Source organism: Oncorhynchus nerka, linkage group LG22 (genome assembly GCF_034236695.1).
Source record: "Oncorhynchus nerka isolate Pitt River linkage group LG22, Oner_Uvic_2.0, whole genome shotgun sequence".
Classification (NCBI taxonomy): domain Eukaryota; kingdom Metazoa; phylum Chordata; class Actinopteri; order Salmoniformes; family Salmonidae; genus Oncorhynchus; species Oncorhynchus nerka.
Window position 1 is genome coordinate 103,104,798 of NC_088417.1, and position 16,780 is coordinate 103,121,577.

General features: G+C 50.9%; 1 protein-coding gene across 2 annotated transcripts; it reads left to right on the forward strand.

Annotated features, from left to right (window-relative positions):
• Window positions 1-689: 689 nt before the first annotated feature.
• LOC135563851 (polypyrimidine tract-binding protein 3-like) lies at window positions 690-16,415 on the forward strand. 2 transcript variants are annotated; one of them, XM_065007683.1, is made up of 7 exons: window positions 690-777; window positions 5,265-5,440; window positions 6,976-7,009; window positions 8,499-8,591; window positions 11,223-11,439; window positions 12,931-13,008; window positions 15,685-16,415. In XM_065007683.1, exons 2-7 carry the CDS (start codon window positions 5,312-5,314, stop codon window positions 15,815-15,817), a joined length of 684 nt encoding a protein of 227 aa, XP_064863755.1. In that variant the 5' UTR covers window positions 690-777; window positions 5,265-5,311; the 3' UTR covers window positions 15,818-16,415. The 2 variants fall into 2 exon arrangements, with proteins under 2 accessions (XP_064863755.1, XP_064863756.1); XM_065007684.1 differs by having other exon boundaries at window positions 5,304-5,440.
• Window positions 16,416-16,780: the final 365 nt, after the last annotated feature.

Here is a 16,780-nt window from a genome sequence, read left to right on the forward strand (position 1 = left end):
ATGTCCCTGGTTGTCCCTGGCTGTCCCTGGTTGTCCCTGGTTGTCCCTGGCTATGTCCCTGGTTGTCCCTGGCTGTCCCTGGTTGTCCCTGGCTATGTCCCTGGTTGTCCCTGGTTGTCCCTGGTTGTCCCTGGTTGTCCCTGGCTATGTCCCTGGCTGTCCCTGGCTGTCCCTGGTTGTCCCTGGCTATGTCCCTGGTTGTCCCTGGCTATGTCCCTGGTTGTCCCTGGCTGTCCCTGGCTATGTCCCTGGTTGTCCCTGGCTGTCCCTGGCTATGTCCCTGGTTGTCCCTGGCTATGTCCCTGGTTGTCCCTGGCTGTCCCTGGTTGTCCCTGGCTGTCCCTGGCTATATCCCTGGTTGTCCCTGGCTGTCCCTGGCTATCTGTAAATTGGTGCCATCTTTGCTTAATATGAGGAATTTGAAATTATTTATATTTTCGACTTTGACTTTTGATACTTCAGTATATTTAAAACCCAATACTTTTAGACTTTTACTCAAGTAGTATTTTACTGGGTGACTTTCACTTTTGATTGAGTTATTTTCTATTAAGGTATCTTTACTTTTACTCAAGTATGACAATTGGATACTTTTCCCACCAATGCTGCTTTGTCTGGCCTTTGGGATCTTGGGAAAGTTAAGCACTTTGTGACAATTGCTGAGGTAAAAAGGGCTTTATATTTTATACATTTGATTTATTGTGTTTCCAGGTGCCCCAGGTATCATCTCTTCGCCTTACGCTGCAGGTTTTGGCCCCGCTATCGGGTTCCCCCAAGCAGGTAGGTACCACCACACTATCACCCTCCTCCTGCCCCATACCCCCTATATAGGTAGGTATCACCCTCCTCTAGCCCCATACCCCCTATATAGGTAGGTATCACCCTCCTCCAGCCCCATACCCCCTATATAGGTAGGTACCACCCTCCTCCAGCCCCATACCCCCTATATAGGTAGGTATCACCCTCCTCTAGCCCCATACCCCCTATATAGGTAGGTACCACCCTCCTCCTGCCCCATACCCCCTATATAGGTAGGTATCACCCTCCTCTAGCCCCATACCCCTATATAGGTAGGTACCACCTCCTCCTGCCCCACACCCCTATATAGGTAGGTATCACCCTCCTCTAGCCCCATACCCCCTATATAGGTAGGTATCACTCCTCCTGCCCCATACCCCCTATATAGGTAGGTACCACCCTCCTCCTGCCCCATACCCCCTATATAGGTAGGTATCACCCTCCTCCTGCCCCATACCCCTATATAGGTAGGTACACCCTCCTCCAGCCCCATACACCCTATATAGGTAGGTACCACCCCACTATCACCCTCCTCCAGCCCCACACCCCTATAGGTAGGTATCACCCTCCTCCTGCCCCATACCCCCTATATAGGTAGGTATCACCCTCCTCCTGCCCCATACCCCTATATAGGTAGGTATCACCCTCCTCCTGCCCCATACCCCTATATAGGTAGGTATCACCCTCCTCCTGCCCCATACCCCTATATAGGTAGGTATCACCCTCCTCCTGCCCCATACCCCTATATAGGTAGGTACCACCCTCCTCCTGCCCCATACCGCCTATATAGGTAGGTATCACCCTCATCTAGCCCCCATACCCCTATAGGTAGGTACCACCCTCCTCCTGCCCCATACCCCTATATAGGTAGGTATCACCCTCCTCTAGCCCCATACCCCCTATATAGGTAGGTATCACCCTCCTCCTGCCCCATACCCCTATATAGGTAGGTATCACCTCCTCCTGCCCCATACCCCCTATATAGGTAGGTATCACCCTCCTCCAGCCCCACACCCCTATATAGGTAGGTACACCCTCCTCCAGCCCCATACCCCCTATAGGTAGGTACCACCCCACTATCACCCTCCTCCAGCCCCACACCCCTATATAGGTAGGTACCACCCTCCTCCTGCCCCATACCCCCTATATAGGTAGGTATCACCCTCCTCCTGCCCCATACCCCCTATATAGGTAGGTATCACCCTTCTCCTGCCCCATACCCCTATATAGGTAGGTACCACCCTCCTCCTGCCCCATACCCCCTATATAGGTAGGTATCACCCTCCTCCTGCCCCATACCCCTATATAGGTAGGTATCACCCTCCTCCTGCCCCATACCCCCTATATAGGTAGGTATCACCCTCCTCCTGCCCCATACCCCCTATAGGTAGGTATCACCCTCCTCTAGCCCCATACCCCCTATATAGGTAGGTATCACCCTCCTCCTGCCCCATACCCCCTATATAGGTAGGTACACCCTCCTCCTGCCCCATACCCCCTATATAGGTAGGTATCACCCTCCTCCTGCCCCATACCCCTATATAGGTAGGTATCACCCTCCTCCTGCCCCATACCCCCTATATAGGTAGGTATCACCCTCCTCCTGCCCCATACCCCTATATAGGTAGGTATCACCCTCCTCCTGCCCCATACCCCCTATATAGGTAGGTATCACCCTCCTCCTGCCCCATACCCCCTATATGGGTAGGTATCACCCTCCTCCTGCCCCATACCCCTATATAGGTAGGTACCACCCCACTATCACCCTCCTCCTGCCCCATACCCCTATGGGCAGGTACCACCCTCCTCCTGCCCCATACCCCTATAGGTAGGGTACCACCCCACTATCACCCTCCTCCTGCCCCATACCCCTATATAGGTAGGTATCACCCTCCTCCAGCCTCCTCCTGCCCCATACCCCTATATAGGTAGGTACCACCCCACTATCACCCTCTTCCAGCCCCATACCCCCTATATAGGTAGGTACTATCATAGACAATACAATCACTATAACATTGTTAGCCCCTCAGACCACGGCAGCCCCATTGACTTGACTGGGGAATCATCCTCAGACCACCAGCCCCATTGACTTGACTGGGGAATCATCCTCAGACCACGGCAGCCCCATTGACTTGACTGGGGAATCATCCTCAGACCGCGGCAGCCCCATTGACTTGACTGGGGAATCATCCTCAGACCACCAGCCCCATTGACTTGACTGGGGAATCATCCTCAGACCACCAGCCCCATTGACTTGACTGGGGAATCATCCTCAGACCACGGCAGCCCCATTGACTTGACTGGGGAATCATCCTCAGACCACGGCAGCCCCATTGACTTGACTGGGGAATCATCCTCAGACCACGGCAGCCCCATTGACTTGACTGGGGCATCATCCTCAGACCACCAGCCCCATTAACTTGACTGGGGAATCATCCTCAGACCACCAGCCCCATTGACTTGACTGGGGAATCATCCTCAGACCACCAGCCCCATTGACTTGACTGGGTAATCATCCTCAGACCACCAGCCCCATTGACTTGACTGGGGCATCATCCTCAGACCACGGCAGCCCCATTGACTTGACTGGGGAATCATCCTCAGACCACCAGCCCCATTGACTTGACTGTGGAATCATCCTCAGACCACGGCAGCCCCATTGACTTGACTGGGGAATCATCCTCAGACCATCAGCCCCATTGACTTGACTGGGGAATCATCCTCAGACCACCAGCCCCATTGACTTGACTGGGGAATCATCCTCAGACCACGGCAGCCCCATTGACTTGACTGGGGAATCATCCTCAGACCACCAGCCCCATTAACTTGACTGGGGAATCATCCTCAGACCACGGCAGCCCCATTGACTTGACTGGGGAATCATCCTCAGACCACCAGCCCCATTGACTTGACTGGGGAATCATCCTCAGACCACCAGCCCCATTGACTTGACTGGGGAATCATCCTCAGACCACGGCAGCCCCATTGACTTGACTGGGGAATCATCCTCAGACCACCAGCCCCATTGACTTGACTGGGGAATCATCCTCAGACCACGGCAGCCCCATTGACTTGACTGGGGAATCATCCTCAGACCACGGCAGCCCCATTGACTTGACTGGGGAATCATCCTCAGACCACGGCAGCCCCATTGACTTGACTGGGGCATCATCCTCAGACCACCAGCCCCATTAACTTGACTGGGGAATCATCCTCAGACCACCAGCCCCATTGACTTGACTGGGGAATCATCCTCAGACCACCAGCCCCATTGACTTGACTGGGGAATCATCCTCAGACCACCAGCCCCATTGACTTGACTGGGGAATCATCCTCAGACCACCAGCCCCATTGACTTGACTGTGGAATCATCCTCAGACCACGGCAGCCCCATTGACTTGACTGGGGAATCATCCTCAGACCACCAGCCCCATTGACTTGACTGGGGAATCATCCTCAGACCACGGCAGCCCCATTGACTTGACTGGGGAATCATCCTCAGACCACCAGCCCCATTAACTTGACTGGGGAATCATCCTCAGACCACGGCAGCCCCATTGACTTGACTGGGGAATCATCCTCAGACCACCAGCCCCATTGACTTGACTGGGGAATCATCCTCAGACCACCAGCCCCATTGACTTGACTGGGGAATCATCCTCAGACCACCAGCCCCATTGACTTGACTGGGAATCATCCTCAGACCACCAGCCCCATTGACTTGACTGGTGAATCATCCTCAGACCACCAGCCCCATTGACTTGACTGGTGAATCATCCTCAGACCACCAGCCCCATTGACTTGACTGGTGAATCATCCTCAGACCACCAGCCCCATTGACTTGACTGGTGAATCATCCTCAGACCACCAGCCCCATTGACTTGACTGGGGAATCATCCTCAGACCACCAGCCCCATTGACTTGACTGGTGAATCATCCTCAGACCACCAGCCCCATTGACTTGACTGGTGAATCATCCTCAGACCACCAGCCCCATTGACTTGACTGGTGAATCATGTTCTAGTGTTTTTATAAGTACATAATCTCAACCATCATAATCATCATCATCATCATCATCATCTTTCTCCCACTCTCCGACTGCGTCCCAAATGTACTATATAGTGAATAGAGTGCCATTTGGGACACCCCCCTCACCTCACCTCACCTCCCCTCTCCTACCGTCTCTCCTCCTCCCCCCTCACCTCCCCTCACCTCTCCTACCGTCTCTCCTCCTCCCCCTCACCTCCCCTCACCTCTCCTACCGTCTCTCCTCCTCCCCCTCACCTCCCCTCTCCTACCGTCTCTCCTCCCTCCTCATACTGACCCTGGGCCCCCCTCCTCCCCTCCCCTCTCCTACTGTCCCTCCTCATACTGACCCTGGGCCCTCCCTCCTCCCCTCCCCCTCCCCTCCCCTCCTAACGTCTCTCCTCCCTCCTCATACTGACCCTGGGCCCTCCTCCCTCCTCTAGTAGGCCCGCCCTTTGACCTGCTATCGTGCGTGCCCCCAGGTCTGTCCATGCACACGATGACCGGCGCTCTGGGACCCCTCGCCATGCCCGGCTCAGTCTCGGGACGGATGACCCTACACGGCATGGCCCCCATCGCTGTTCACGCCGTTCTCCTTGTCTCCAACCTCAACCCTGATGTGAGTGACCCCCCGGCCCACCTGTTACCCCCTCAACTTTATTGTTTGTGCTCTTGCCAACGCCATTGCTCACTGTCAAGCTAAACATTTGGCATTACAAAGAATGTTGACTTGATAGCACCAACAGATCTGGGACCAGGCTACCCCTTACAAAACTCTCAGAACATGCCACACACCAACCCGCCTAAAATAGACATAAAATGCCATACTTTCCAGATAACTAAATGTTACTGACCTGGTGAGATGGGACACTTTCCAGATAACTAAATGTTACTGACCTGGTGAGATGGGACACTTTCCAGATAACTAAATGTTACTGACCTGGTGAGAAGGGACACTTTCCAGATAACTAAATGTTACTGACCTGGTGAGAAGGGACACTTTCCAGATAACTAAATGTTACTGACCTGGTGAGAAGGGACACTTTCCAGATAACTAAATGTTACCGACCTGGTGAGAAGGGACACTTTCCAGATAACTAAATGTTACCGACCTGGTGAGATGGGACACTTTCCAGATAACTAAATGTTACTGACTTGGTAAGAAGGGATATGACGTATGAACAGATAGAAGCTGATGTTAGAATGTATGGTACTTAGGTCTACTTCTTGGTAAATATCATGTTGGATTCTCTGCTGGGCTGCAATCATTAAAGAGTTTCATGTTAGTAGCTGCTTTCTCTATCTGTGTCAGCAGCAGTTGATGTCACAAGACACGACCTGGGCTGTGTCCCAAATCCCACCCTTTTATCTATGCAGTGCACTACTTTTCACCAGGGCCCACTACATAGGTAATAGTGAATAGCTGGGTCTTATCTGATTCTCCAGCTAGATAAGCAGCATTAGGGCTGGGCCGCTGCTGGCTGGCTGGCTGGCTGGGCCGCTGCTGGCTGGCTGGGCCCTGAAGGCTGGCTGGCTGGGCCCTGCTGGCTGGCTGGGCCCTGCAGGCTGGCTGGCTGGGCCCTGCTGGCTGGCTAGGCCGCTGCTGGCTGGCTGGGCCCTGCTGGCTGGCTGGGCGCTGCTGGCTGGCTGGATGGGCCTTGCTGGCTGGCTGGGCGCTGCTGGCTGGCTGGCTGGGTCCTGCTGGCTGGCTGGGCGCTGCTGGCTGGCTGGCTAGGCCGCTGCTGGCTGGCTGGCTGGGCTGCTGCTGCCTGGCTGGCTGGGCCCTGCTGGCTGGCTGGCTGGCTGGGCTGCTGCTGGCTGGCTGGGCCCTGCAGGCTGGCTGGCTGGGCCCTGCTGGCTGGCTAGGCCGCTGCTGGATGGCTGGCTGGGCCGCTGTTGGCTGGCTGGCTAGGCTGCTGCTGGCTGGCTGGTTGGGCCGCTGCTGGCTGGCTGGCTGGGCCGCTGCTGGCTGGCTGGCTAGGCCGCTGCTGGCTGGCTGGCTAGGCCGCTGCTGGCTGGCTGGCTGGCTGGATGTGTGTGATGATGATGCAAGGGAAAGGGAAGGTGCATGCTTGGTTGGTTTCTGTATCACCACACCACCAGTATTACCTTCACTTGACCAGTTGTCTGATTTCCTCTTTCTTCTCCCTGCAGAGCATATCACCACACGGACTGTTCATCCTATTTGGTAAGGCCATTTAGTAATGGTTGTCATTCACTGCATAGCTGTGTGTGTGTGTGTGGGGGGGGGTTACCGTGGTTACTGTGCCTTTTATGCTAACTGTGATTGGCTGATAAGTATACTTCCTGTCCTGTCTGTTTAGATACTGACATCTGTTTGCCATCTCACACCCCTCTATCCTTCCATCTCCCCGTAAACTCTCAGCATTATACAATGAAGGGAAATGATCTTGATTAGGCAATGTAAACATCTGTTTTCCCATAACAATAAAGCCCCCTTTGAATTGTATTGAAATAATGTATGTACTTCACTCTCCTCTTGTCCCTCCCACTCTCTCGTTCTATCCCTCCCCTCTATCCCTCCCATCTATCCCTCCCTTCTATCCCTCCCCTCTATCCCTTCTCCCTCTATCCCTTCTCCCCTCTATCCCTTCTCCCCTCTATCCCTTCTCCTCCCTCTATCCCTCCCCTCTATCCCTCCCCTCTATCCCTTCTCCCCTCTCCTCTATCCCTCCTCTATCCCTCCCCTCTATCCCTCCTCTATCCCTCTCCTCTATCCCTCCCTCTATCCCTCCCTCTATCCCTTCTCCCCTCTATCCCCTCCCCCTCTATCCCTCCCCTCTATCCCTTCTCCCCCTCTATCCCTCCCTCTATCCCTCCTCTATCCTCCCCTCTATCCCTCCCCTCCCTCTATCCCTCCCCTCTATCCCTCCTCTCTATCCCTCCCCTCTCTATCCCTCCCTCTATCCCTCCCCTCTATCCCTTCTCCCCTCCCTCTATCCCTCCCCTCTATCCCTTCCCTCTATCCCTCCCTCTATCCTCCCTCTATCCCTCCCCTCTATCCCTTCCCTCTATCCCTCCCTCTATCCCTCCCCTCTATCCCTTCCCTCTATCCCTTCCCCTCTATCCCTTCCCTCTATCCCTCCCCTCTATCCCTTCTCTCTCCCCTCTATCCCTCCCCTCTATCCCTCCCCCCTCTATCCCTCCCTCTATCCCTCCCTCTATCCCTCCCTCTATCCCTTCCCCTCTATCCCTCCCTCTATCCCTCCCCTCTATCCCTTCTCCCTCTATCCCTCCCCTCTATCCCTCCCCTCTATCCCTCCTCTCTATCCCTCATCTCTATCCCTCCCTCTATCCCTCCCCTCTATCCCTTCCCTCTATCCCTCCTCTATCCCTCCCCTCTATCCCTTCTCCCTCTATCCCCTTCTCCCCTCTATCCCTTCTCCCCTCTATCCCTCCCCTCTATCCCTCCCTCTATCCCTTCTCCCCTCCCCTCTATCCCCCCTCTATCCCTCCCTCTATCCCTTCCCTCTATCCCTCCCCTCTATCCCTCCCCTCTATCCCTCCCCTCTATCCCTTCCCCTCTATCCCTTCCCTCTATCCCCTCCCCTCTATCCCTCCCCTCTATCCCTTCCCTCTATCCCTCCCCTCTATCCTTCCCCTCTATCCCCCCTCTATCCCTCCCCTCTATCCCTCCCTCTATCCCTTCTCTCTAGGGGTATATGGTGATGTGCATCGGGTCAAGATTCTGTTCAACAAGAAAGAGAATGCCTTAATCCAGATGGCCGACGCTACTCAGGCACAGCTTGGTGAGAGGACAGAACCTACTGTTTTAATACTGAGAGGACAGAACCTACTGTTTTAATACTGAGAGGACAGAACCTACTGTTATAATACTGAGAGGACAGTACCTACTGTTTTAATACTGAGGACAGAACCTACTGTTTTAATACTGAGGACAGAACCTACTGTTTTAAAACTGAGAGGACAGATCCTACTGTTTTAATACTGAGGACAGAACCTACTGTTTTAAAACTGAGAGGACAGATCCTACTGTTTTAATACTGAGGACAGAACCTACTGTTTTAATACTGAGAGGACAGAACCTACTGTTTTAATACTGAGAGGACAGATCCTACTGTTTTAATACTGAGAGGACAGATCCTACTGTTTTAATACTGAGAGGACAGAACCTACTGTTTTAATACTGAGGACAGAACCTACTGTTATAATACTGAGAGGACAGTACCTATTGTTTTAATACTGAGAGGACAGATCCTACTGTTTTAATACTGAGAGGACAGATCCTACTGTTTTAATACTGAGAGGACAGAACCTACTGTTATAATACTGAGAGGACAGATCCTAACATCACACCAACCACTGGCTCCCTGTGCAATCCTGTATTAACTTCAATGCCCTCCTCCTTACCGACAAAGCCCTCCACAACCACCTAGCTCTCTGACCTTCTTCAAGCCTATGGCCCCTCCCTCTCCCTCTGGTCCTCCCTCTGCTGGGCTCCTTGTCTCCCTCACATTCTGCCTCTCCACAATTGGCTCCTCCTTACCCTAAACCTTTACCCTAAACCCTTTACCCTAAACCTTTACCCTAAACCCTTTACCCTAAACCCTTTACCCTAAACCCTTTACCCTAAACCTTTACCCTAAACCCTTACCCTTTACCATAAACCCTTTACCCTAAATCCTTTACCCTAATCCTTTACCCTAAACCCTTTACCCTAAACCCTTTACCCTAATCCTTTACCCTAAACCCTTTACCCTAAACCCTAAACCCTTTACCCTAAACCCTTTACCCTAATCCTTTACCCTAAACCCTTTACCCTAAACCCTTACCCTAAACCCTTTACCCTAAACCCTTTACCCTAAACCCTTTACCCTAAAACTTTCCCTAAACGCTTACCCTTACCCTAAACCCTTTCCCTAAACACTTTCCCTAAACCCTTACCCTAAACACTTTCCCTAAACCCTTTACCCTAAACCCTTACCCTAAACCCTTTACCCTAAACCCTTACCCTAAACACTTTCCCTAAACCCTTACCCTAAACACTTCCCTAAACCCTTACCCTAAACACTTTCCCTAAACCCTTTACCCTAAACCCTTACCCTAAACCCTTTACCCTAAACCCTTACCCTAAACACTTTCCCTAAACCCTTTACCCTAAACCCTTACCCTGTCCGAGGTAGGCTGGGGTAGGCCGTCAATGTAAATAACTATTTGTTATTAACTGAAAATAAAAAACTATATTCAAAAAATAACCCTAATACCGGGTCCATATCCTATCCAAAAAATAACCCTAATACCGGGTCCATATCCTATCCCCTCCTCTTTGATCCATTCTGTTTCGTCTGGTCCTTTCATTTCAAATGTTACTTTGATTCATGCACTTGATTTAACTATATTATGTATTACAGTTGATTTAACTATATTATGTATTACAGTTGATTTAACTATATTATGTATTACAGTTGATTTAACTATATTATATTACAGTTGATTTAACTATATTATATTACAGTTGATTTAACTATATTATTACAGTTGATTTAACTATATTATGTATTACAGTTGATTTAACTATATTATGTATTACAGTTGATTTAATGATATTATGTATTACAGTTGATTTAACTATATTATGTATTACAGTTGATTTAACTATATTATGTATTACAGTTGATTTAACTATATTATGTATTACAGTTGATTTAACTATATTATGTATTACAGTTGATTTAACTATATTATGTATTACAGTTGATTTAACTATATTATGTATTACAGTGGCTTTTATTTAGGGCTCCTGTTAATGTCAGATGTCCTTGAGTGCCCTGAAAGGTGTCCGCCGCCTCATGGGTGGCGCAGTGGTCCAGGGCGCTGTACTGCAGCGCCAGCTGTGCCACCAGAGACTCTGTCGTAACCGGCCGCGACCGGGAGGTCCGTGGGGGCGAGGCACAATTGGCCTAGCGTCGTCCGGGTTAGGGAGGGTTGGCGGTAGGGAGGGGTTGGCGGTAGGGATATCCTTGTCTCATCGCGCACCAGCGACTCCTGTGGCGATCCGGGCGCAGTGCGCTAACCAAGGTTGCCAGGTGCACGGTGTTTCCTCCGACACATTGGTGCGGCTGGCTTCCGGGTTGGATGCGCGCTGTGTTAATTAAGAAGCAGTGCGGCTTGGTTGGGTTGTGTATCGGAGGACGCATGACTTTCAACCTTCGTCTCTCCCGAGCCCGTACGGGAGTTGTAGTGATGAGACAAGATAGTAGCTACTAAAACAATTGGATACCATGAAATTGGGGAGAAAAAGGGGTAAAATAAAAAAAAATAAAAAGGTGTCCGCCAAATCAAATATATTATTATTTTATTATAATTATTTATGTCTGTCAGTCTGTACGATGTCTGACTCTTCTCCTCGTCTCCTCCAGCAATGTCCCACCTGAACGGCCAGCGGCTGCACGGCAAGGTGATCAGAGTGACCATCTCTAAGCACCAGACGGTCCAGCTGCCCAGGGAGGGACAGGAAGACCAGGGCCTCACTAAAGACTTCAGCGGCTCCCCGCTACACCGCTTCAAGAAGCCTGGATCCAAGAACTTTCAGAACATCTTCCCTCCCTCTGCCACCCTCCATCTATCCAACATCCCGTGAGATTCACTATACCTCCCTCCTCCCACTGTCCAACTACACCTCCCTCCTCCCCCTCTGCCACCCTCCATCTATCCAACATCCCGTGAGATTCACTTTACCTCCCCTCTCCACCTACACCTCACTCCTCCACCTCTCCTACTACACCTCCCTTCTCCCCCTCTCCAACTACACCTCCCTCCTCCACCTCTCTACACCTCCCTTCTCCCCCTCTCCAACTACACCTCCCTCCTCCTCCTCTCCAACCACACCTCCCTCCTTCCCCTCCAACTACACCTCCCTCCTCCAACCACCTCCCCTCACCTCCCTCCTCCCTCCTCCCCTCCTCCCTCACTACACCTCCCTCCTCCCCTCTCCAACTACACTCTCCCTCCTTCCCCTCTCCAACTACACCTCCCTCCTCCCCTCTCCAACTACACCCCCTCCTCCCCTCTCCAACTACACCTCCCTCCTTCTTTCCCCTCTCCAACTACACCTCCCTCCTTCTCCAACTACCACCCCTCTCCAACTACACCTCCCTCCTCCCCCTCTCCAACTACACCTCCCTCCTCCCCTCTCCAATAGTTATCTATTGTGTTTACCTAAACCTGAACCTGTCCTTCCCCTGTCTCCAGTACTAGAGGCTGTATTCCTGCAGCTGTAGAGGCTGTACTCCTGCAGTATAGAGGCTGTACTCCCTCCAACTAGACTGTACCTCCTGTAGAGGCTGTACTCCTGCCAACTTAGAGGCTGTACTCCTGCAGTATACTGTAGAGGCTGTACTCCTGCAGTATACTGTAGAGATGGCAGTGTACTGTAGAGGCTGTACTCCTGCATACTGTAGAGGCTGTACTCCTGCAGTATACTGTAGAGCTATACCCTGCAGTATACTCAATATGGCAGCTATATGTCTACAGTATGCTGTATTCCTGCAGTATACTGTAGAGGCTGTACTCCTGCAGTATACTGTAGAGGCTAGAGGTACTCCTGCAGTGTACTGTATGCAGAGGCTGCACTAGAGGCTGTACTCCTGCAGTATACTGTAGAGGCTGTACTCCTGCAGTATACTGTAGAGGCTGTATTCCTGCAGTATGCTGTAGAGGCTGTACTCCTGCAGTATACTGTAGAGGCTGTACTCCTGCAGTATACTGTAGAGTATGCTGTAGATGTACCCTGCAGTATACTGTAGAGGCTGTACTCCTGCAGTATACTCCACTCCTGCAGTATACTGTAGAGGCTGTATTCACTGCAGTGTACTGAGAGGCTGGTAATACTGTAGAGTACTCCTGCAGTATACTGTAGAGGCTGTATTCTGCAGTATACTGTAGAGGCTCCTGTAGAGGCTGTACTAAACTGTAGAGGCTGTATTCCTGCAGTATACTGTAGAGGCTGTACTCCTGCAGTATACTCCACAAGAGGTATCACCAGTTGAAGGTAAAAAGCCTTTTTTCTTCAGAGCTCCCCTCTAAACACTGTTCCTTTGTTTTCGTCCTCCTCCTCTCCACCGACAGTCCATCTATAACAGATGACATCCTGAAGGAGCTGTTTGCTGGGACTGGATACACAGTCAAGGCCTTCAAGTTCTTCCAGTAGGTTCTCTTTCTGACACTTGACTTCCTCACTGCTTCAGCAACACACAAAGGATCCGACTAGGCCGCGATTCAAACAGAAACCTTCACCTCTCCAACAGAGGCCTCTCTCTACTTGACAGTTTCCCTGATGTTCACAGAGATCACCTTTGTAGTTTTTAATTGAACTTTTATTTAACTAGGCAAGTCAGTTAAGAACAAATTCTTATTTACAATGCCGGCCTACCACGGCTAAACCAAAAACTTGAAACTTGAGCGTCGACTCAAACGCAAAATGACCTTCTTACCCCCTAGAAAAATGACCTTCTTACCCCCTAGAAAAATGACCTTCTTACCCCCTAGAAAAATGACCTTCTTACCCCCTAGAGAAATGATTTTCTTACCCCCTAGAGTTGATGTCCGCTCTCCTGCGGTAACCTAAGTAGCATAATAAAATCCCCATAAAAATATGTTAATTAAACATGTTAATTAAATATGTTAATTAAATGTGTTGGTTAAACATGTTAATTAAACATGTTAATTAAATGTGTTGGTTAAATATGTTAATTAAATATGTTAATTAAATATGTTAGTTAATTAAATATGTTAGTTAAAGCTAGCAATCCACTGCATCTGCCGATGAAAGGCAACAAGAGTTGAAGCCGTGTTTCAGCTACACCCTATTATGTCCCCTATGTGGAAAGGTGAGACTCTCAGGAACATGTAGTACGTCTATTGTCACAGGCCCCCCACAGGCCTCACAGGCCCCCCACAGGCCTCACATGCCCCCCACAGGCCTCACATGCCCCACAGGCCTCACAGGCTTCCCAGGCCCCACAGGCCTCACAGGCCCCCACAGGCCTCACATGCCCCACAGGCCTCACAGGCTTCCCAGGCCCCACAGGCCTCACAGGCTTCCCAGGCCCCCACAGGCCATGCCCCCCCCACAGGCCCCCCCACAGGCCTCACAGGCTTCCCAGGCCCCCAGGCTTCCCAGGCCTCACAGGCCCCCACAGGCCTCACAGGCCCCCACATGCCTCAAAGGCCCCACAGGCCTCACAGGCCCCACAGGCCTCACAGATCTCACAGGCCCCACAGACCTCACAGGCCCCACAGGTCTCACAGGCCTCACAGACCTCGTCTAAAGGTCCCGTGGTAACAGTTGAAAAAAATGCATGGAATTAGTTTATTTTTTATTTTTCATACTTCAAGGGGTCTTAAAAGTCAAATAGCTAAATTATCCTTGGTATGACCTTAAAACAATTCGATATAGATTAGTAAAAAATTATCCTGTTTTAGGTCAGTTAGGATCACCACTTTATTTTAAGAATGTGAAATGTCAGAATAATAGTAGAGAGAATTATTTATTTCAGCTTGTATTTCTTTCATCACATTCCCAGTGGGTCAGAAGTTTCCATACACTCAATTAGTATTTGGTAGCATTGCCTTTAAATTGTTTAACTTGGGTCAAACGTTTGGGTAGCCTTCCACAAGCTACCCACAATAAGTTGGGTGCATTTTGGCCCATTCCTCCTAACTGAGCTGGTGTAACTGAGTCACGCGCTTTTTCAGTCCTGCCCCAAATTTTCTATAGGATTGAGGTCAGGGCTTTGTGATGGCCACTCCAATACCTTGACTTTGTTGTCCTTAAGCCATTTTGCCACAACTTTGGAAGTATGCTTGGGATCATTGTCCATTTGGAAGACCCATTTGCGACCAAGCTTTAACTTCCTGACTGATGTCTTGAGATGTTGCTTCAATATATCCACATACTTTTCTTGCCTCATGATGCCATCTATTTTGTGAAGTGCACCAGTCCCTCCTGCAGAAAAGCACCCCCACAACATGATGCTGCCACCCTTTTTCCTCCAAACATAACGATGGTCATTATGGCCAAACAGTTATATTTTTGTTTCATCAGACCAGAGGACATTTCTCCAAAAAGTACAATCTTTGTCCCCATGTACAGTTGCAAACCGTAGTCTGGCTTTTTGTGGTTTCTTCCTTGCTGAGTGGCCTTTCAGGTTATGTCGATATAGGGCTCTCTGGTGACTCTCTGGTGGCTCTCTGGTGACTCTCTGGTGACTCTGGTGACTCTCTGGTGACTCTCTGGTGACTCTCTGGTGACACTGGTGACTCTCTGGTGACTCTCTGGTGACTATTTGGTGACTATTTGGTGACTCTCTGGTGACTCTTTGGTGACTCTCTGGTGACTCTCTGGTGACTCTTTGGTGGCTCTCTGGTGACTCTCTGGTGACTCTCTGGTGGCTCTCTGGTGGCTCTCTGGTGGCTCTCTGGTGGCTCTCTGGTGACTCTCTGGTGGCTCTCTGGTGGCTCTCTGGTGACTCTCTGGTGGCTCTCTGGTGGCTCTCTGGTGACTCTCTGGTGACTCTCTGGTGGCTCTCTGGTGACTCTCTGGTGACTCTCTGGTGACTCTTTGGTGCTCCACTTAGAGAAATATATTTGTATTTATTTATTTAACCTTTATTGATCTATCAGTTCAGTAGGATTGTTCCACACCCTAATATGTTTCTCCAAAAGCAGGTTTGACAGACTAGAGATAAAAATGTGTCATTCAGAGCCGAGGGAACATTCAGAATAGTGATCTCGGTACATACTCATGATCTGGAATGAACATCTCTTTGCGGATCAATAAAGTGTAATTGATTACTGTCTGTCCATCTGTGTCCGCCTCAGGAAGGACCGTAAGATGGCTCTGATCCAGTTGGGTTCAGTGGAGGAGGCCATCCAGGCCCTGATCGACCTCCACAACCACGACCTGGGAGAGAACCATCACCTCCGCGTGTCCTTCTCCAAGAGCACCATCTGACCCGCCTCACCCAGCTCCCCCACCCCCAGGGCCTCGCTCCTGGGCTGGGCTAACCCCATGCCCCCCCCCCCCCCACCTCCACCCCCAGGGCCTCGCTCCTGGGCTGGGATAACCCCATGCCCCCCCCACCCACCCCTAGCCCCTGTTGGGAGTGACGGACAGAAACACCCACTTTTACTTAAAACAAACAACAGACAATGAACTAGTTTAGAAGATATTGTTGTGTAATAGACTACTGTAACACAAGGCCTTCAGACAGAGACTGATATAGAAACGGAGCTGAAGTAGGCTGGAAGGAGAGCTGGTTGATTGATTCAGGGCATAGAGTACAACGGTGATGTGGGCTGACATGGTGCATCAGTGCATCCTTTACCTGGCATTCGAGGACCCTAATCCAGGGAGAGACTAGACCCTAACCCAGGGAGAGACTTGACCCTAACCCAGGGAGAGACTAAACCCCAACCCAGGGAGAGACTAGACCCAACCCAGGGAGAGACTAGACCCTAACCCAGGGAGAGACTAGACCCTAACCCAGGGAGAGACTAGACCCTAACCCAGGGAGAGACTAGACCCTAACCCAGGGAGAGACTAGACTCTAACCCAGGAGAGACTAGACCCTAACCCAGGGAGAGACTAGACTCTAACCCAGGAGAGACTAGACCCTAACCCAGGGAGAGACTAGACCCTAAACCCAGGGAGAGACTAGACCCCAACCCAGGGAGAGACTAGACCCTAACCCAGGGAGAGACTAGACCCTAACCCAGGGAGAGACTAGACCCCAACCCAGGGAGAGACTAGACCCCAACCCAGGGAGAGACTAGACCCTAACCCAGGGAGAGACTAGACCCTAACCCAGAGAGAGACTAGACCCTAATCCAGGGAGAGACTAGACCCTATCCAGGGAGAGACTAGACCCTAATCCAGGGAGAGACTAGACCCTATCCAGGGAGAGACTAGACCCTA

Bases quoted from the DNA above. Each gene is read 5' to 3' on its own strand.
- LOC135563851 (XM_065007683.1), top strand. From the start codon at position 5,312: ATGCACACGATGACCGGCGCTCTGGGACCCCTCGCCATGCCCGGCTCA. The intron at 7,010-8,498 runs GTAAGGCCATTT...CCTTCTCTCTAG, and splicing joins CGGACTGTTCATCCTATTTG to GGGTATATGGTGATGTGCAT. The intron at 13,009-15,684 runs GTAGGTTCTCTT...TGTCCGCCTCAG, and splicing joins AAGGCCTTCAAGTTCTTCCA to GAAGGACCGTAAGATGGCTC.